This window comes from Colossoma macropomum, unplaced genomic scaffold (genome assembly GCF_904425465.1).
Source record: "Colossoma macropomum unplaced genomic scaffold, Colossoma_macropomum, whole genome shotgun sequence".
Taxonomy (NCBI): Eukaryota; Metazoa; Chordata; class Actinopteri; order Characiformes; family Serrasalmidae; genus Colossoma; species Colossoma macropomum.
The window spans coordinates 12,719,421-12,740,766 of record NW_023494804.1 but is presented as its reverse complement, the minus strand read 5'-3'; the positions used below and the strand labels follow the sequence as shown (position 1 = coordinate 12,740,766).

General features: G+C 39.7%; 1 protein-coding gene across 5 annotated transcripts; it reads right to left on the bottom strand.

Moving 5' to 3' along the window:
- Window positions 1-5,229: 5,229 nt before the first annotated feature.
- Window positions 5,230-21,147, bottom strand: LOC118824344 (metal transporter CNNM3). 5 transcript variants are annotated; one of them, XM_036594428.1, is made up of 9 exons: window positions 19,512-21,147; window positions 19,254-19,397; window positions 18,756-18,914; window positions 17,652-17,821; window positions 12,973-13,069; window positions 12,512-12,642; window positions 11,420-11,546; window positions 11,046-11,110; window positions 5,230-8,404 (listed from the first exon to the last, which is right to left on the bottom strand). In XM_036594428.1, exons 1-8 carry the CDS (start codon window positions 20,890-20,892, stop codon window positions 11,061-11,063), a joined length of 2,259 nt encoding a protein of 752 aa, XP_036450321.1. In that variant the 5' UTR covers window positions 20,893-21,147; the 3' UTR covers window positions 5,230-8,404; window positions 11,046-11,060. The 5 variants fall into 5 exon arrangements, with proteins under 5 accessions (XP_036450321.1, XP_036450323.1, XP_036450322.1 ...); XM_036594430.1 differs by lacking the exon at window positions 11,046-11,110 and having other exon boundaries at window positions 11,357-11,546; XM_036594429.1 differs by lacking the exon at window positions 11,046-11,110 and having other exon boundaries at window positions 11,373-11,546.
- Between the last annotated feature and the right edge of the window lie 199 nt (window positions 21,148-21,346).

Sequence of the window (21,346 nt, the reverse complement as noted above, 5' to 3'; positions counted from 1 at the left end):
TTTGTCCTGTAATAAATAATAAGATAAAAAAGAAAAAGTTATTTTGTAGATAAAATATTCAGCTATGCAAACGTACTGCGTAGTTCATCTTTCAGTGTTAATGGTGTTTTTCACGCACCCACCTGCTGACAGAGAAGTCAGCAGCATTTCTGGATGCTCTTGATAAATGACTTTCATTGTGCATAGTACAGTCTTAACCAGTATTTGGATGCAGCAACAAAGTGTTCATTGACAACAGTTTGTCGAGGTATCCCTGAGGCCATGCTGTGATACCCATCACAGAAAAATGTAAGTTTTAGGGCGTTTTCACACTTGGGCCGTTTCAGCGTCCGAAGTGGACTCAGACCGCTGAGTCATGGTTTCTTTTGCATATGTGAACACGCCAAACGAGCTCAGACCCCCCTAAACGGCCCCAAAAACGAACCGAACTGAGATCTCCTCTCGAGGTGGTCTCAGTTCGGTTCGTTTGTAGTTCGTTCTGTGGTTCGATTAATTTGTGCATTGTGAAAACAAAACGGCCCCAGTCCGCTTTAGCTTTGCTTTATGGTGAAGAGCTCGATGCTCGCCGTACACACAGCCACAGTCTTCACTTCAGCAGGTAAACAGACCGAGGATCATTTATACGGTTCTGAGACAGACAGCAGCGCTGATTTATTACAGCGATCAGATGCGAGAGCTCGCGTGATTTTACCGTGTTAAAGGCTCGAGCTGGGCACGCAGCGCAGTTCTCAGCTGCTTTCACTCTGAACGCTGAATGAATGAAGATTCGCCGGGTGGAGCTTCAGTGAGGAGCACAGCCGAAAACGGAGCCCACCGCGGCAGACCCGCAGGGCCGTGTTTCCAGTTTTGCGCGATGGACTGCGGCCAATAGGAGAGCAGCAGGCGGGTCTGGCGGTTCTTCTCGTCACCTGATAGGTCGGATTTATCAGAGAACGCTGCCTATTTTGCGAACACTGCGCGCACATACGGTGCTGTGAAAGGGGTCCGAGTTTTAATGGAGTTGTGGTCTGAACAAGAAGTGGTCTGAGATCTCAAAGGACCTGAAAGAAAACCGAGTCCTCTTTATAGGTCACTTACATTGTGAACACAAAAAGAACTGAGGTCATTTGCAAGTTGGTTCCCTTCTCGAACCGTGAAAACACTGTTAATGTAGTGTCATCTAAGGAATCAAAGGTCATGGGCATTCAGTTGTGGTTTTTGGCCTTGCAGAGATTTTTTTTTTAGATTCTCCACCTTTTTTAGTAATATTATGCACCACAGAGGGTGAAATACCTACAATCCTTGCAAATGCTCGTTGACTAATATTGGAGTACTTGCTGATGCGTTTTTGGCAAAGTGGCAAGCCTTGACCCATCCTTGCTCATAAAAGACTCAGCTTTTCCTGGATGCTCCTTTTATACCCAAGTATATTTACATCACATCTTTTATGATTTAAATGTTTTCTGAACATTTAGCAACAGTCCTAGTCTTAATTTGGCCCTGTCCAAACTTTTCTGGAATGTGTTGCAGTCATTAATTTCAGAATGAGCATATATTTACAAAAAAAAAATGAACAAAAAATAATGTCGATATGATAAAACATTAAATATGTTGTCTTTGTACTGCTTTTGTTTAGATAACACTCTTCAAAAAGATGGTTCTTCAAGGATTCTTTAGTAAAGGGAATGGCTCTATTTAGAAGCATTTGGTCTACATAGAACCATTTCACACTTAAATGGTTCTTCAGAATGTGTTGTATATGGTTCTATATAGCTCCAAAAAGGGTTCTGCTATTGTTATGATGTCAAGCTCGTAATAAGAGAGAAACCGTTTTTGTTGCCATACAGAACCATACACAACTTATTCTCCATCATTCTGAACAACCATTTAAGTAAGAAATAGTTCTATATAGGACACATAGTTCTAAATAGAACAATTCTCTTTACTAGGTCAAAGTGAATTTACAAACCACTGCTTTCTGTTTTTCTTTGCATTTCACAAACTTTTTTGGAAGGGGGCAAAAATCTGAAAGGCACAAAAAATTCCAGAACAAATGAGTTTGACTAAACATTAGCAGTAAAGTATAACTGATTCCGACTGATCTCCTGATTTGTTTTATTGCAGTACTTCTAGTCACTTTATAAGTACATTTAAATGGAAGTAGATCACTGTCCTATTCCCAACTTTATAATGCTTTATAAAGGTGTTTTTCTGGTTTTCAATAGAATATTTAAGAGACAGAAATTTTCTGGGGCTTCAACATCTTAAAGCTTTCGAACAATCCCTGCACTGGTTGAGGCCACAATCCTGTGACCTGTGATTTGACTGCGCCACTTAGTGGAAGCTGCATGCAATGTTTCCACACACTTCAAAAAGATTATTCTTCAAGGTTTCATTAGGAAAGAAAATACTTCTATATAGAACTATAAACACTCAAAGAACACTTTGCATCATGAAAGGTTTCGTCAGATGGAGAATGTGCTGTAGATGGTTCTATATGTATGTATATGTACGTATATGTATTCTATATATATATATATATATATATATATATATATATATATATATATATATATATATACACATACATATATCTATCTATCTATCTATCTATCTATCTATATATATATATATATATATATATATATATATATATATATATATATATATATATATATATAAATAATGGCAAGCCAAACAGGAAATATTTAATTTTAATTTCCCCCAAACAGACTGTTTACATTGTTATTTAATGTTGCTATGTTGTTGTTCTTCAGTTACAGTGTGTGTATGTGTTTACTGTGTTATTTTGTGTCCAGCTCAGAGTTAGTGAGAGTGTGTTTGTGTTTGGTGACCATCAGAAGAAAGAGTAGGGCTAGGAGTGACCTACGTCAATTTTCAGTTGCTTTTCAAGTGGCATTGTTTTCCCTTGCTCTCAACAAAAGAGCATTTTTCAAACAGAAATCATGGCCTCATCTGACTCTTCTTCTGCACCATGTCAAATTATGTATATACTGAAGCTCCACCCATCTGTGTCTTCACATCATATATCAGCCACTCTCAGGTCACTCTGTCCACAGGATCACTGTGTATAGATACTGGTCACTTTATCAGAATTCCCTTCCTTTAAGCTCAACCTGGTGTTTGTTAATGCCCATTTATTGATGTACAGTTTTTCTTGGCCATCCTCAACCCTTCAACAACGACTTTCATTCAATATATATCAAAGTTCATTGAATCTATATCAATGTTCATTAAATATTTCCTGTTTGGCTTGCCATAATATATATATATATATATATATATATATATATATATATTGTTTATTGTGTTTAGTCCAACTTTGCATTGCATCTGTGGGAAGCAAATGACAGCATAACTTATTTAGAATTAACTCCTAAAGTCAACTGAATATAAACATACATCCATGTTTATTAACAAAACAGAGTGATAACATTGCAGTTCTGCCCTCAGGGGAATTTTGGAACCAATAAACATCAACAAAAAAATAATACCACTGTTAAGTCATCATGGAAAGGTCAATCTCCCTCAGCTGGCAATGAACAGATTGTATTCAAACATGTATACTGTTTTATTCTGCTGGAAGATTTTGATGATATAAAAACTGTCCAGTTTCCAAATACCTCACATTGAGGCACTGCACTCTCGAAAACAATTCCACCTAACTCCGACACTGACACAAGACCCAAGCAAATTGATTTCCGGTGTTAAATTATACTCAAGACTCAATCACAACACTACCATTAACTGTACTATGGACACCAGATTTTATAGGACCAAACAAGTACTAAGGTTTGTCCCACCTCACATTCTCTTGCATATATTACAGGCCACTAATCTGAAAACCACTTGGTAAAAATAAGCATAAAAATGATGGAACAAGTGGATTTTTCTAAATATTAGCAACAGTGTAGCACTGATTCCTTCATTTGTTTTGCACCTGATGATTCTTGTTTAATTCTAGTTTTGTTGTACACCCAAATCAGGCTCACTTAATTTAGAATTTAGAAAACTCCTTAAGGCCTGAGTAAATTAATCAGATGTGTTAACCTAAGAGTTTGTTTTTAAAGAATGAAAAACACATCCATGTGAAAGACTCTTATTGACAATTTTGATTGCATTTCCTTACCATACGAGTCCTGCAAATCTGGACCATATATGAAGAGTACAGATGGAAACCAATGGAACATTTAGATAAAAGTGAAAATATCAGCAAAAAAACAAAACTTCCCTATGAATTTGATGTTTTGGTTTAGTTGGTCACCTTACCTGATTATGCTGTTTGACCAGCATCCCAGCATCTACTGAAGTCATTTCAGACCATTTTACTGATCTGTTTATCATGAAATCTGAACACAATTAAAAAAGTAACTGGAGTTACGCATTATGCAAATTATGCAATTGAGTAAGATATACAAAAAAATACAAGTTTTTGCACAACAGCAGAGATATGCTGGTGTTGCTGGACATCAGCATAACAGCATCCAAAACAACATATTCTGGTGACCAGCTGGTTTATGCTTTTTTTTTTTTTGGTTTTAGCAGGGAAATGAACAAACACTACTTTAACACTATAAACTGGTTGCCGTAAAAATTTTAGTTTACCGAACAAATAATAACAGAATGTAAAAGAGATTACGGTTTGCTTAGCTTCCTACTAAAAGTTCAATGAACTCAACATTTTAAAGCAATTAGGTTACTAAGTTAAAACACAACCTTTTTTTTCATTAACATTAGAAATTAAAACCCTTTTGTTTCCATAAGAACTATAATTTCTCAACAAATGCATTTACCGCTTTCTTTCATTTACCATTAACACAACACTTCCAAAGTGGAAGCCTAAATAACTGCGATCATCTTAAATAACTGCAATTAGGCGATTATGAAATAATTATGACAGACATGTTTTTAAAGGTGTTTCTCTGGCTCGTAGTTGAATGTTGAGAAATTTTGAGGGGCTTGGACCTTGAATAATCACTGCACTTGTTCTGTTCAGGCCAAAATGCTGTGACGACTTGTTTTACTGTGTCATCTACTGGAAGCTGCATGTATTACACTGCAAGCAGAACAAAACACACCTTTCACATTGGTCTGTTTTTATTTCCTAGGAAAAGTTGAGATTGGGAGCATTCAATGCAATAAGCAGTACTCAATATTACAGAGAGGTTTAGAATTTCTACAAAAATGGCTGGTTACAATTCAGCTATTCTGTTGTATTCGTAGAAGAAAATCACCTGCCAGCAATTATTCTCTGGTTATAGATTCTATGATTTAGAAGTATATTAATATACAGAAATCTCTATCCTACCAAAAAGGAAAACAGCATTTCTCCTGATAAATATAGTACAGCCAGAAAGAAGTTTAAACTATTTACATTCATTCTTTTGAGATAATAGAAACTGAGTAACATTGAACAGAGGGCACAATGTATTTTAACAGCTGAAAAATATTTACTAGGGATTAGATTTCTCTGAGTAAAACGTTCATTACTATTAAATGATCCTGAACAATAGAATTCAAAATAAAATGACACAGCAGAGTGCATGTTTCAGTATTCAGAATACAAGAATTACCTTACAAATGTGGAACTTGCTTTACATGCCAGTTTTAAATGCATTTAAAGGAAGAACAATTAACTACAGTCCTGCTGAATGATGGAAAACAGTAAAAAGGTTTCCCCAGGTAGTCTCTCACTCTCTTTGTACTCACACATGCCCATACATATATACATGCCACCTATCCCAACATAAACTGGAATGTTATTAAAGAAAGAAATGCAAATCCAGAAGATTACAGAAAACGTGGCATCTTTTCTGAGACGGAAAATGGGGAAAGAAACCACAGGCACAGTATGATGGCACATAATACAAATACTTTCAGAGTTGGAGCTGAAGTTGACCCCATCAGTGAAGTTGACCATGTCTTTGAAAGGGAATTCTATAGATTTTATTTTTAAATCAGTCATTCAGAGAGGACCGATGTGAAATGTGCCACTGTAAACAAACTTAAGAGTCAGATTTGTTCACAGTGAAGAGTTAAATTACTCAATGAACAACTTCACAGAAAGTAATTACATGGTTACAATTGCAGTGGCTGATGCCTGATGCACTGTTTTACCATAGCATAAAGATAAAGTTTGGGCCTAAACCTATTATTTCAACACCTTTCATAGTGGAATGCTTTATGAAAAGCATTTTAAAGCAAGTAGTACCCAATGAAACTTTTTTGCATTTTGGTTTTATCATTATCAGCATTGGATATAAAACTTGGAAGACAGGATACTGGCTGACCAGTCACTTTGGAAATAAGACAATTATTATAATTTGCAATATAGACATTATGACTCCTGGCTCCCATGACCACTACTGCGAGTCTGCAAGTTTTTCTACAATGCATCACTTCACATCAGACCACTCTGAATTACTTAAATCTCAACAATGTAATTGTGCAATAATGTTGTAAAAACAATGGAATTCCTCTGTTACTTTGATATGATAAGCTGATGTGTTATAAACACTGCTTGATGAGCCAAAAAAGTGGCATGGCCTGTATTGTCTTTAACAGCCTTGCACAGTATATAGGCACCTATTAATACTGGAGGATACTGAAGTTCAGACTTGGGGGGCAAACAGAGAGAGAGATCATAAAGCACTGTCATTTTGGGCGTACCGTTTTGTTAGTCCCAAAAAAACAAATAACAGTGGACATATCGAGCAGGTCAATCAGTCAGTACAGTACACCCCCCCCCACATGGACGGATATATTGTGTACACACTGTGACCAATACCACAAACGTGGTAATTCCAGGCCATATAGATTCTTAGAATTATATATTCTTGGAGTTCTTTGAATAAAAATGATAAGGGATCAGTTGATGCATTTTACATAGCACTGAATAGAACTTCAAGGGCCAAAGAGACCTGGCTAGTGTTCTTACTACAATACACTTAATAAATGGGTTGAGGTTAAGCATCAAGAATTATCTGAATGCTAAAAGACCTTGAAAGCGTTACATGATGTGGTGCCTTGACTTGATAGAGATCATTTTAAAACAAAAATAGGCCAAAAACACAAGGTGTGAATTTGGAACATATGTGCTAACAGCAAGAATCCAAAGCTTCAGGTGATGCTTTTCCACAGAGAGCAACTCACTGTTCATGTTTAAATATATTTATGAGATACTTTTTTGCTACTAGATGGACCATGGAGGTAACAGAAATGATCACTGGGGTTCATACAAATTAAAGGAATACTTTGTAGCGTTTCAATCAAATCTCTGTCTGCTGCATCTCTATCATACAGTCGATTGCCAGAGACAATAATTAATGGAAGAAAGAAAAAAACAAAACTAACAGAAAAGAAAACCAGCTGCCTCAAATCACATTTACAATTGCTTCGGCTTCTGCCCATTGGCTTCTATTTAAGGGTGTTTCAGGTCAACAGGTATTCATCATTTAATAAGCAAAAGGAAATGCATCAAAACCACTATCCATGGTACCTGACTATATGCAGCACATGCAGCAGACAAAGATTAGCTTTTAAAATGACAGACTATTCTTTTAGTATGAAAAATACAGCCATGATGCTCAAAACTTCTGTTCTATTTGTTTTCTAGTTTGATAAGCATGCTTTGCCTTAGTTATGTCAGCTGACAGCTGTAAAGATAGGTACTAAACTCCAATCAAACAATGACTTAAGAGAAATATTAAAGAAGACATACTGGAGCCATGAACATCAGATCACACAAACTATGCAAAACAGTGAAAGACCACCTGTAGTTTTCAGTGTAACATTACCCCTTTAGAGTAGGCAAAGTACGACAGGGAGGATTTTATTATGATAACAAAAAATAGGTGGGGGGAAAAGGCAAGATTAAACTGTGTAGTGTATTCCTGACTTACATGTATGCCCAAAAAAACAGAGCAGTTCCTGCTGCCCTCGCTGGCACTCACACGTCTATTGGCACAATACAGCATGAAATTAAGCGGACCTGGCGAAAGTTCAGGCTTTAACACTTTGAGGCATGCTGCCTCTGAAAGACAACAAAGGCTCTGATGCATGACCATACTGATCAGACACGCGCAGCAAAAAGAAGGTGGTACAAGACACCAAGACGAAAACATCAAAGGAGAAGGAACCGGATAAGGATAAGAATGAGTAAAGTAGTGGACGTGCCATTTGACAGGCTCCAAAAGTCCTGCATGGTGTACATTTAAAAAAAAATCTTCTGAATAAAATCTCAGCACTAGCATCCAGATATAAAAAGAGGAATTAACTGCAAAAATCAAGTTAGCTGTTAAAATAAAATCCTTGCAAAGTTAAATAGGTTAGACGGAGAGTCAGAAAGCTTCTCTCTGGCCTGGAGCTGCTTCTTCTGTCCTGCATTCCTGGATCTTGCTTGCACCTGCAGTGCCCAGAAAGGGAGAGATCTGTGAGATTCCACAGCATGTCTGTACATGTTCACATACTCCACTCATGCAGTGGAGCTCATTACAAGCAAGCAAAAAAAGTGTCCAGATTACCAACAAAAGTTTGTTTTCTCTACCTTTTGGTATCTTGTGAACCAAAAGTGAATGTTGACTAAGTTTTTACAGATAGAGAACTACACAGTGTGACGCCTACAGTTCCACAAAAATTGCAATTGCAGGGGCCAAGCACCATATAAGAACATCACACTCATTGAGAATTTTTGGACACTCTGCTCTAGAAGGTACTGCAAGCACTTTCAAGCTTGCAGTACCCTCTACAGTCTGGCTAACTACATACAATTGGAGTATGCATGGGCATCTATACAATGATCAATGCATACAATAAGCGCCAAAATACCTTCAGTACTTGGCCGCTACTTTACAGAACGTACATTACAACAGCTCAAAAGTAGTGCAGAGGAAAATTTTACAAAATCTACTGGCAGAAGAGGAAAGAGGTAACAGACAAAGAAAGGGACAAACACAGCCAGTGCTTCCCACAGATCTGAAATATACTTTGGTGCTGATGCAGGGAGCTGGGGGGGGGGCGCAACACCGACTCCAAAACAAAATTAATCATAACCTTTTATGAAGCAATGACTGCACTCAGCTAATACAATCTCGATTCCAAAAAAGTCAGGACATTGTGGAATGCTAATAAAAACTGAAAGCACCGATTAATAAATTCTGTGTCATCTTTATTAGATTGAAAGCGATACAAAAATGATGAAACATAGGAGGTGAAAAAACAGACTACGCTAGTAACATTAGCAGAGGTAACAGAAAATTAGCATTTGTCTGTTTATCTGCCTCTCTCCATCTAAATTTCTAGCCACATGTTGTCTACTGTGGCTGTACGTGGTCTGGAAATGGCTTTAATTTAATGCAATAATGTCAAAATCCTGATTAGGGTGCTGAAAAACTGAACAATGCTCAGAGTCAGCAGCAGAAAAAATCTGCGCGTTGCACGAGATGCTGTGTGGTGGTCTTATATGTTCGAACCAGGATGAGAGAACACGCTGCAGAAGGCCAACCACCGACCAGGAAGCAACAGGATGTTTCCGAATAGTAAGGGTTTACATTCACGTTTATAGCCCTGTTTTGCACTGTGAGTGTGTAGTGATTTATTGACGACGATATCTTGCTGTCTTAGCAAACACAAAGGATTTTAGCATTAACCGTCCAATGTAAACCAGTCACAGAATGCTAAGCAACGTGTGCTTATCTTAAACTTCTCCTACGTATAGGTTTTGTATCACGAGTCTGATTAAGGCCAGAAAACTGATCACTCCAAGCTGAAATGTCACTCATGTAGACTATAAATTTCAGTATTTTTCAAGAGCTTAGGCAAGAACTGATGTCTTTTTTATAAGAAAAATACATCAAAAAGGCAGGCAATTTCTCGAATGGAATATACAGTGACAAGTGAGCACATAAACTGGCAAGGAAAATGCAGGTTTGTTTACTTGGTCTTCTTTAATAATCATTTGGGGACTTAAGACACCAATTGATCCAATTTTGAAAGAAATATTTTGCCATACTTCAGTTGCACAGGTCATCAGCTGTGCATCCTTACAGGACGTGTGTTGTTATATTTTTAGCTTAATAAGACACGTTTTCAATGGGAGACAGGTCTGTACAGCAGGCAGTACAGTCTAGCACCCACACTCTCTCATTATGCAGCCATGCTGTTTCAACACATGCAGAATGTGGCTTGGAGTTGGCATGTTGAAATGAGCATTGTGTCCCTAAAAGACAGCAAAATGCATTCAGGGTTAAGGGTACTTTCACAAATGTGCACATTACCCACTAATAATCCCCATGACAGACCCTCTCTTTTGAACTCTATGCTGGTAAAAACGTGGTTGGTCCATTATTTCCATAAACAAACTGAAAGGCAGCACACGTTTCCACTGTGCACTGGTCTACTTCAGAGGTGACTGAGCCCAGAGAAGTCAGCAGTGTTTCTGGACACTGTTGATACGTCTTTCGCTGTGCATAGAACAGTTTTAACTTGCATTTGTGGATGCCGCAACAAGCCCATGCAGTGATATCATTAAAGTGGTGACCCTTGCTCATAAAGGACTAGGCCCTTCCTGGATGCTTCTTTTATATCCAAGCATGATTGGATCACCTAGATGTTTTTTTGAAATGAATTAATACAAATGCTAAACATTTTTGTAAATGATCAAACATTCTTGGGTGGGTGTTCATATGCTTGGACACACTGCCAAAGTATAACATTTGTGTGGGAAACACTGACTGAAATAACTATTATCAAACATCTCCAGTGGGCTAGTTAGAGGGGCACAGAGATTAGGACTTACCTGACTATTTATACTGACGATGCAAATAAGTTCAGTTAGATGGGGACGTTTGTTATTGTGCAAAACAAGGAAAAACTAATGTAATGTAATGTTCATGGTTTCCCCATGTTAAGGGGACATGTCATTTTCAGAGCAAAATGACATGCACATGCTATAGAGCTTGTAGTCCCTTGGTAATGCCTCTGTGAAATGTGTGGGAGTGAATTTAAACAATGTAAAAACTCATGCTTAGGACTGAACTTGAAATTACCTCATGCAAAGTACATTAACAGTAGTTGTCAATTGCATCAAAGAACGAAAAGTGAAGAGGAAAATCTAGAGTTGCCAGTAGGGAGAGAAAGTAAAAATAAATAAATAAAAAGGAGAAGATAGGGAAAAGAGAAAGAAAGAAAGAAAGAAAGAAAGAAAGAAAGAGAAACAGTCTTAGTTTGAGGGATGAATTTAAAAACAAAACAAAGTTGTCTCAGAGTTAAACAGATTCCTTCTATGGTTAGCTAACATATCAATTTAGCACTACAGACATTTTGAATGACCACGGTTAAATAACAATGTGTTACTTGCCCTAAATGTCCATTACCAAAAGTCATGTTGGGTGTGTCCATACCCTCAGTCACAGCTCTGTACCTTGAGTAGTGTTCTTCTCGTTTAGGAGTTTAGTCTGGCTATTGGGCAGGATCTTAATCTCAGGTGGATCAGGGCTCTGTGCAACCCGGGAAGCCATTAAGGCATTGAGGTACTGCAAGCGGGTTACCTGCGAGAGACAAGCAGAAAGACAAGTGATTGTAAAGATGGAACAAACAGGACTTGCCTTTCAAGAGAAAAGCACAAGTATTATTACTATTATTATTATATTTTTATGTGGCACTATTTTATCTGTCCCAACCCATTAAATCATAGATAAACTAAATATCGTAATGCATATCATGTATCATATTGTCTAAGTATCTAATAATTTTTTTGCCATATCACCAACCTCTGTCATACATTCGGTTGCTCACAAGGAGGAACAATTTAATGTTTAAGTAGTCCAAATATTAAACTTAAATGTAATTTTCCTTTACCCTAACTACCTAGCATTGTCATTAGCTTGAATTTATAGCTGACAGTCAACACAGTCACAAATCTTTTTACATCATTGTACATGTTTTAATATCAAGAGTTGCACTCTTGAGAGGTAGAACAATAAGTATCAACTTGAAAAAAAAACACAGAGAATGTAGGTAAACACTTCTTTGAGTACCTCCATTGTTTAAACATACATACATACATAAATAAAACACAAAAGGATTCATTTCCACAGGATATGATGGAATATTTACAGGCACTGCAATACACCAAGGATTAATATAACCTAAGGTTATTTCTATAGCTTGTTTATTAGATGTAAAAGCTGCCAGAATCTTTATAAATAAATAAATAAATAAATAAAAAAAATAGGTAAAAAAAATGGTAAAAATAAATGAATAAGATGAGATTATGGCATTAATGGCTGACAGTTAATTAACTACTTGTTCTTAAGCAGATCATGTAGTTACTACACACTGGTTGCGGTTGACAGGCTTTCTGTAATGGGTGGAGTATGATCCATTAGTTCCACTCATTACTTATAGCATACTAATATTTGTCATATTCGAGACAGATGCCTCATTATAGAGAAAAGAGAAAAGGTACTGAGGCTATACCATTGGAACTGGAGAGCAGCCACCTTCGACTCACCTTGATGAGCTGCAGGTCAGTGAGGGCTCGGACTGTGTAGTCAGGACAGTAGCTGGACGGGCTGGTAGCATCTCCCAGCTCAAATGGATCTCTAGGGGAGTGACGCTGTGTGGAGACTGGGGACTGATGCACTGCATGGATACAGAGAGGATTCGTTTTTCTACACTACTCACAATCGGCTATTACAAAGCTAGAAAGGCAGTAGTCACCAAACCTTCTCAGTAAGATTTACCTTTTGGAGCTTAGATTGAATTCAATTCTAATAAACTTGTGCCAGCTAACTGAGGACTTTGAAACAAGACTGATTAACTGGCTCAGGAAAAGTTACAGTCTTCAACAGAACTCTAAGAGAAGGGATGGTGACCACTCCTTCATTATTATGCATACAAGGTGATGATCAATAAGAGATTTGATTATCATAAAATCATAGTTTAACTGGATTACCATCATGCATTACATACCAGAAGAAGGTGCTGTCAGCGCCGACACGCCATAGTAGGTGAAGGCGCCATTCTCAAACTTTAAGCCCTCTTTTCCAATCTCTACCTCTACACGCCCCTACACACAAAAAAAATCTACATGTACAAATTAATATATCTACTGCATAAAATACATGTATTGCTCTGAATGTCTGTCTTTTAATAGCAAAAACGTGGTTGGGATTTCTGTCTTCGCAACAAGAACACACAGTGTCACACCTATCAGGCATAACAACATTATGACCACCTCCTTGTTTCTACGCTCATTATCCATTTTATCAGCTCCACTTACTATATAGGTGCACTTTGTAGTTCTACAGTTACAGACTGTAGTCCATCTGTTTCTCTGTATAACTTGTTAGCCCCCCTTTTACCCTGTTCTTTAGTGGTCAGGACCCCATGGACCCTCACTGAGCAGGTATTCTCTGGGTGGTGGATCATTCTCAGCACTGCAGTAACACTGACGTGGTGATGGTGTGTTAGTGTGTGTTGTGCTGGTACGAGTGGATCAGACACAGCAGTGTCCACTCTTAGACATTCCTACCTTGTCAGTCCACCTTGTAGATGTAAAGTAGAGATGAAACGGTTACTGGTTTCACGGTAAACCGTGGTAAAATTAATGGCGGTTAGTAGTACCGTTTGAACTTTAAGTATCGTTAAAACCGCGGTCGATTACCGTGGTGTGAAAACTCAGAGATTCAGAGATATTTCAGCCCTCTAAGAAGATCAAGTCTGACATTAGGTCATATTTTGGGTTTTATAAGGATGCAGAAGGAAAGTTAAAAGTTAACTGAAGATGACCAGCCTCTCTGCAGAACATGCCGAAAGAAAATTGCGGCGAAAGGGGGCAACACATCAAACCTTCGAGTCATCTTCGCGACCACCACCCGCTACTTGCAAGAATGCAAGGGTAACTTTAACGTAGAACTCTGTGGGGACTTCGAAATAGACGAAATGTCATGGTTTGTGTGGTTTAACTTGTGCTTATGGTTCGTTAATAATATAAAATGAAGCTTTTAGCGTCAAAAAACCCCCCCCCAAAAAAACAGTCGGTGAATCAACTATGAAACTAAAGCTTTTAACAGTGTCTCCAAAATGAGCTCTGAGTTAAGAGTCACACAAGCCCTGGAACGAGACGCTGCAAAACTGTTCAATCTGCACAGCTCCCCTTTCTCGTCTCACTTGCAGTGTTTACTGTCTGAGAAGAGAATAACACCGTCTCAAATCACTCAGTGTCCCCCTAGTGCGCTACTGTTAAAACAAACACGATCATCATTAACAAGCAGCTGAGCTTTAAATAGGGAATTTGTAACCTATTGTTAATGTTGATTATAGATGACTTAGTCGAACATTTCACGCACTCTTTGGGTGAAGGATTTGCTATTTCATGATCCACGAAGTGCACTACATAGGGAAGATAGTGTGCTTTGAGACGGGACCTCGTGCGAGTAAACGCAGTGTGCTGCTTTTAGGAAAAGCAGAGTTTCAGAGATTAAACTTTAGGAGCGTTTGGCCGCAGCTCAGATGCATGTTAATTTTAAGTTATGTTTTAGTTTTAAAATGCTTTTAGAGGAGTAGCTCAACAGGTGAAGACACACTGTATGAGTTCTACACTGTCTGCAGCTCACAGCGCGGTCACACAATTCCTCTGTGATTTTGTTTTTAGTTTTTCCTGGTGCGCTGTATTGATTAGGGGTACAGCGCCACAACGGCACAATAATGCTGCAATTGCAGTTCGGACAGAAATCCCCCGAGTGCAGCACTTCTTAGAAGTAGTAATTTTCCATTAAGACCCACCTCAGAGTTGGTTGAGATTTAATTCTCTATGCAGGGATACCCCTAGTTATTGTAATTAATAATAATAATAATAATAATAATAATAACAATAATAACAACAACACAACAACAGTAATAACAGTAATAATAATAATAACAGTAATAATAATACATTACACAGCAGTGCTGAGTATGATCTACCACCCAAATAGTAACTGCTCTGTGAGGGTCCATGGGGGTCCTGACCACTGAAGAACAGGGTAAAAGGGGGCTAACAGAGCATGCAGAGAAACATATAGACCACGGTCTGCGGTCTACGGTTTTTGCTCACTCTTGCTTCAGCAATTTTTTTTGCTTTTAACTTTTGGCACTTTCTAACAGGGATGTTAGAAGAAGGCTCCACCTGCTCTTTCTACTGGTTAACTGATTTATAGCGACAGGTCTTTTGAACATGCCTCTGCCTTGAACATGGTGCAGTACTTCGTAGTGAGTGTAGAAATGCCAGGGAAGATTGCACTGAAATGTTCAACATTATGAACAATGTTTGTCATATTTATTAATGTCATACTTGCCACACAAGCTCAGGGTCCTGTGCCAAGATGTGCAAAACATATTTTGGAAATTTAGGTATATTAGGTAAACAAAGCTGTACCATCTTTTGTTTTTGCAGCTGCTAGCACTAACTAGCCTCCCAGTGTTTGCTAAAGGGCTAATTCGGCGAGCTTTGCAGATGTTTAAATCAGTGTTTATTAACCCTGCATCTAGCAACCAACAGCTCCGCATGGAGCCTTAAAACACTTTATTCAGCTCATCAACTGATTAATAAGCTGTTTGTGAGCTGAATCAGGTGTGTTGGGTCAGAAAATAAATAAATAAATAAATAAATAAAACACTGAATCTGTGGTGCTCTGGGTCGAGAAAAATAACGTAGCACTGGATAAATACAGTAAAGAGTGGAAATTACTGCCTGCTACCAGTTACTGCTGCCATGAGATAGCTGATAGGTGGTAATGTTTAATCACTACAAAGGGAATAATGTTGACATGTTATGGTTGGCTGTAACGTTCAGGTGGTAATTAAGGTTGCTATGTCAGCCTTTTTTCCTTTTTGGCTGTAGAATCCCTCCATGTCATTCACTGAAACAGGCTTTCTATCACAGCACACAAATTTACAGAATACTGCTGCTCCAAATCTCCGCCTTCAGATTAATACAGTAATTTAGACATTTAATCAGTTTAGTTCCATTACCAGTATGCCTAGCCTAGTTAGCCCTAGAGGACTCTGCTAGACTACTTAGTGCTAGCAAGTGCATATTCGAAAGGTGGTACAGCTTAGTTCGTTTATAAATAAGTTTGTGTTCTTCATCGCCCAAAATAAGTTTTATCCTGTAATACAGGCCGACACAGGTCCCATAAATGGGGGTTACATTAATAATTTAAAAGGAATATGACAAACATTGCTCATATCAGATTTGCCACAACAACGTTTCATCCACCACAGAACTCCATACGACATGTTAAAAAAAAAAATAAATAAAAAAAATCAGAAGCAAGGAAAAATTTCAGAAGCAAAAAAAAGACAGAATAAAAAAATAATTTGCAAAATTAGCAAATAATATTAAAGCAAAAACTAAAAAAAAAAAAGTTTTTGGGAAAAAAGTCTGATTTACTCTCATTATGTGTGTTTACAGCATATTTTTGACATTGATACGTAGTATATTGCTTTTCCATAATTTATGTTGAATTTTATAATTTTTTATTTGAAATTTTTGGCACAAAATCAACCCCATAAAACTGCATTTGCTGTTGGTGCACATCCATGACTGCAATAGCCCTACCCACCAGACTATGTGTTTCATATTCATTCATTACCAATGCACCCCTACTACTTATGTGAATGTAAACAACAACAAACAAAACAACATTTGTTTACGAGTTAGTGGAAGAGGCCACTGAGTTCTTACAAATTTTCACTCCATGACAACTCCCTCTATCAGTGTTTTTCAAACCTGGCCCTGGAGGCCCACTACCCTGCACATTTTAGTGCTTTCGATACTTTAATACATCCTCTTCAACTCAATAATAGGCTGTTAATGTGCTGATTAGTTGGATCCGGTGTGTTGGGAGCAGGGGAAACACTAAAAAGTGCAGGGCAGTGGGCTCCTCGACCAGGGTTTAGAAAAACTGCTCTATATTACTGCCTTCTCAGCCTTTGATCCCAGGCATGACATCTGCATGTGTTTTCCCTGCTCTGACATGTCTGATACACTTCATGAAAGGCCTGTTGATAACCTGACGGGTCAAATCAGAGCAGTGTACAACAAAACCGGATTCAACTGGATTTGCTACCGGAGCTAGCCTATTGTAATCAGTGGTACTGTATGTTAAGTTCAAAGCTAGTATGCCAACTCAGGAATTCAGCTCCACACACAAACACATACAAAACACTAGGTCTCCAAAACTGGTACTGAGAAACAATAACCCATTCCCATACAGTTACATGAAGCATTACATGTGCTTGAAACAATAAAAGACTTTGTTGCGTTTCATCACGCTGTGTTAGTAACTTAACAACTAAAGTGCCAGAGGTTCTGCAAATTATCTTCTTGCAGCTACTACCCAAGTGGACATGCTAGTACAAGTTTAACAATGTAAAGTAAATATTTTTGTAGAGGAAAAATCCCCCTGCTTCCATTTTAACCAAACATGCACATCATGAACACTGCAAGACAACGGAGTGAGCAACCATAGTTAATACACAGTCAATCACATAGATAATGCAAATGTCCACTAAGAAAGATCCTACTGATGCCATAAGTAGTGCACTAAGATACTATGAAGTTATTTCAGACACAGCCGCGGTGTTATACACCCTGGCAAGCTCACCTGTAGCAGCAGAATGAAGTAATCCACAGGGTGGTTGCGTGTGTAGAGGTAGTGATCAGGACTCAGACGGTTGCTTGGGTCAAACTTCACTTCTTGGTTGACACTCGGGTGTCGTAAGAGATGAAATAAGACTTTTTCTGACACACGCTGTGGATTGAAATGCTCCACCTCTGCAAGAGGGGAAAAAGAGGGCAACCACAAGCATTAAAGCACTCATGGTAATGACTAAGCTCAATATCTGTGCACTTAGTTACTTCTGTGGAACACTATCGTACTGTACTCATGACTAAATATTCATAAACTATAATATATGTATATTTTTGCATTTTAGCAACTGGAATCTAGTAAGAAAGAAGTACAGGTTCAAACTATCAGCTCTGAGGTGATAAGGGGAAATGATAAGGACACCAATGCCTTACAGGATTGCTCAATGTACGACAAAAGTTATCTACTGCTAAATATGAGACAAAAAAAATTCTAAAGCTTTGTTTGCAGGCGAGCTTGGCTAGACAGGTTCCAGTATAATTTCATAAAGATCAGGGCTGTCCGAATTACTCACAACCAAAGCGTCAAAATGAACGTTTGGAAAACACCACAGGAGGCCATAGATGTGGTTTAATAATAACAAACCTATGCTTTAAATCTGAACTACCATGTGCAAATTCATCCTTGCATTTGTGAGAGATGCGGCCAACAGACAGCATGTGTATTTACATAAACAAAAAAAAGTCCATACAAAATGAATGCATAATAATGAGAAACATCGGACAGGCTTAACTACTAGCTAAACACATGTGCATCTCACATGATAGCTTGAATTAAAGCCTCACGTGTGATCTTAAATGTGTATTTTTTTTTACCTATTTAAAGTTTATTTTAAAATAATTAATGTATGGAAGCTCTAGGTACTTTATAATGCTGACATATTTAGCATTAGTATTTCATTAAACATTATGTTCACTTAATGTACATTTTGCATAGGAATTGCGTTCCTGTAAATGTTCATACTATAAACTAAAAATGAATGCTGACCCCACATACTGATTATCAGTCTCTTTGTTGCAGTGTAGAGTGTTTTGGTTATGTATTCTGATAATGCCAAACCTCTGGAGAGGAAGCGGTGAGTGGCCAGCAGGAGCTGAGGAGATGTTCGGATCTTCGGCTCGCCTTCGGGCAACTTGAAGAGCGAGAACTCCTCCGGCACTGTGCGCGGCTCCAGAGGAATCTCCAGCGGGGGAAGAGGACGCTTCACTTTCATGTTCACTTAAGGAAAGAGCAAAGTAGAGTACAAAGCCACTTTAATGGAGGAAAGCAGGTTTAGGAAGCAACAAGTTAAGCTGTTCAAGCCATGGCACACTGACCCAATAAACCCAAATGCTGGGTCTGCACCATACCCATGTGTCAATGCAAAGAATCGTAGGATGTTCTCCATTCACACTGGATCACTGGTTTGTCATTCTTGCGGAAAAGTATAATGCAGACAACATTCTTAAACAAACTCAAACTCTAATATATGCAGTTGGCTGTTCCATAAAGAAAATCAAGGACATTAGAGGACACTGGCTTGGTGTGCTTTGGGCTTTGGAGACACATTCTACTTACTATAACCATCAGACTCGTCCAGGATCTCCGACTTGATTATCTCCTCGATAACATCCTCCAATGTAACAAGTCCCAGCACCTCATAGAAGGGGTCTCCTTCTCCCTCATTGTTGACTCTCTGTACTATGGCCAGGTGAGAGTTGCCTGGGAGAAAAAAAAGGAAAAAATACAAAACAAAAACAAGACAACGTTACATCGCAAAACTCTTCGGTGCAAGGAGTGGAGGAAACTATAATGGAAAGACTTCTAAACATTCACCTTTCTTGAACTCCTCGAGCATAGCATCCAGCTTGGTGTCGTTGAAGACGAAGTGCAGTGGGTGATTGTAGAACTTGGTGATGGTGGTCATGGGCGTGCAGTCCTCGGGGTCGACCAATGCCAAGTCCTTCACGTACAGGATCTCCACGATGTTGGACCTCTCTTCCTCGTAAACGGGCACGCGCGTGTAGCCGCTCTGCATGATCTCAGACATGGTGCTGAAGTCAAGCACGGCCGTGGAGGGCAGCATGAAGCAGTCCTTCAGGGGGGTCAAGATGTCCTCCACAGTCTTGCTCCTCAGCGTGCCCCTGCGGAACTCCTCCTTCACGAACTCGCTGTAAGGGTCGTTCACATTCGAGCGGACCATCTCCATGACCTTCTCGCGCACGCCGCACGTGCTCACGTCGCGTCGCAGGGCCAGGTCCAGGAGAAGTCCGAGCGGGCAGGACAGCGGGCAAGTGATCACCAAGCACGCCTGGCCCAGCCATATTAAGCTGGGAGCGATATAGAAGCCGTAGCCTGAGCTTATGATGTGGGGCAACAGCTCGGCAAGAAGAAACAAGAGAACGCCACATGTGAACACGGCGGGAAGGATGGAGCCAAAGGCGCGGTAGAGAAGCACGCCAAGCGCGGAGTGACCCAAAGCGCAAAGAAAGAGAAGCGAGCAGACTAGAAAGTTGCCCCTCCTGCGGATCGGCTCGAGGCGCTTCGCCGCGCGCCTCTCGTCCTCAGAGCCGCAGCTGTGCAGCACGTAGAGCTCCAGGGGGTCGGGCCAGAGCAGACTGAGACTCAGGCACCTTATCAAAGCACATATAAGCACCAGAGCGATGATGATTATGGCCAGGGCCCATGTGGGAATCCACTCGGCAGGCAACTCCGGCTCCTTCAGTCGCAATCTGTCCGGTCCCACAGACTCCCACGTCTCCCCGTTTAGCACGCACAAGCGGAACAGGACCACACTCGCTTCGTTTTCTTCCTCGCTCGGGCTTCCCTTAACGACGCTGACTTCGATCACACCGCTGTTGTTATCATCCGCGCTGAACCCCTTCTGCACTCGGAAAGCAGAGGAATTCCTCAAGCTCTCCTTCCCGCAGGGGTCCTTCGCGGGCCCAGCATCTGCAGCCTCCTCGTCCACTGCTCCCGCGAACGCGACCACCGGCCAAGTCGCATTACTGAGCAGGTCGGTGCCGAACAGCCTGAGCTTGAAGGTGGACCCTCGCGAAGCGACGAGCACGCGCCCGCGCACGTACACGTCCTTGCCGGTCTCCTTGTCCATTTCCAGCCGCAGGCCAACAAGCCGCTGGCCGTACCCGCCTAGCCCGAAGCCGCACAGCAGCGATATCATCAGCAAGCAGCGTACATCCACCGAGCCGACCACCATATTGGAAACGGGCAGCTCGCCTTTCCGCCAATCATGTGACGCTCGCCTGCCTTCCGTCACCCTCCTACCGTTTTTCTCGTCTCCACGTAAAATAAACACGGAAACGTCCTCCCGAGCATCGCCATATCGGATAGGGGAAAATCCAAAGTCTTCAGAACGCTCGTGCAAACGTCCCTCTCATCCCCGACAGCTCGCTACGGCGACGAAGAAGACGGTTGTTTTTTCCTTCTATGGCGGATCTACGTCGAGACCTTCATCGACCAATGAGATTAGCGCACTGTTTGTGTCCAATAGGAGAACGCGATAATGGAGAAACCACGCCCACTATGAAAAATAAGCGTGAAATAAACAACAAAACGTACACATCTTTAGCTTCCTCGCTGATTCTGATATGAGAGAAAACGAAACTGATCAATGAGGCCATTTTTTATTTTAATTTTAAATATTTTAACTT

Excerpts from the sequence above, each read along its gene's own strand:
- LOC118824344 (XM_036594427.1), bottom strand. The coding sequence starts at position 20,892 with ATGGTGGTCGGCTCGGTGGATGTACGCTGCTTGCTGATGATATCGCTG. Across the intron at positions 19,398-19,511 it reads GCTCGAGGAGTTCAAGAAAG|GCAACTCTCACCTGGCCATA; the intron begins GTGAATGTTTAG and ends TTTTTCTCCCAG. Across the intron at positions 12,643-12,972 it reads GCTGACAGCACCTTCTTCTG|TGCATCAGTCCCCAGTCTCC; the intron begins GTATGTAATGCA and ends GTATCCATGCAG.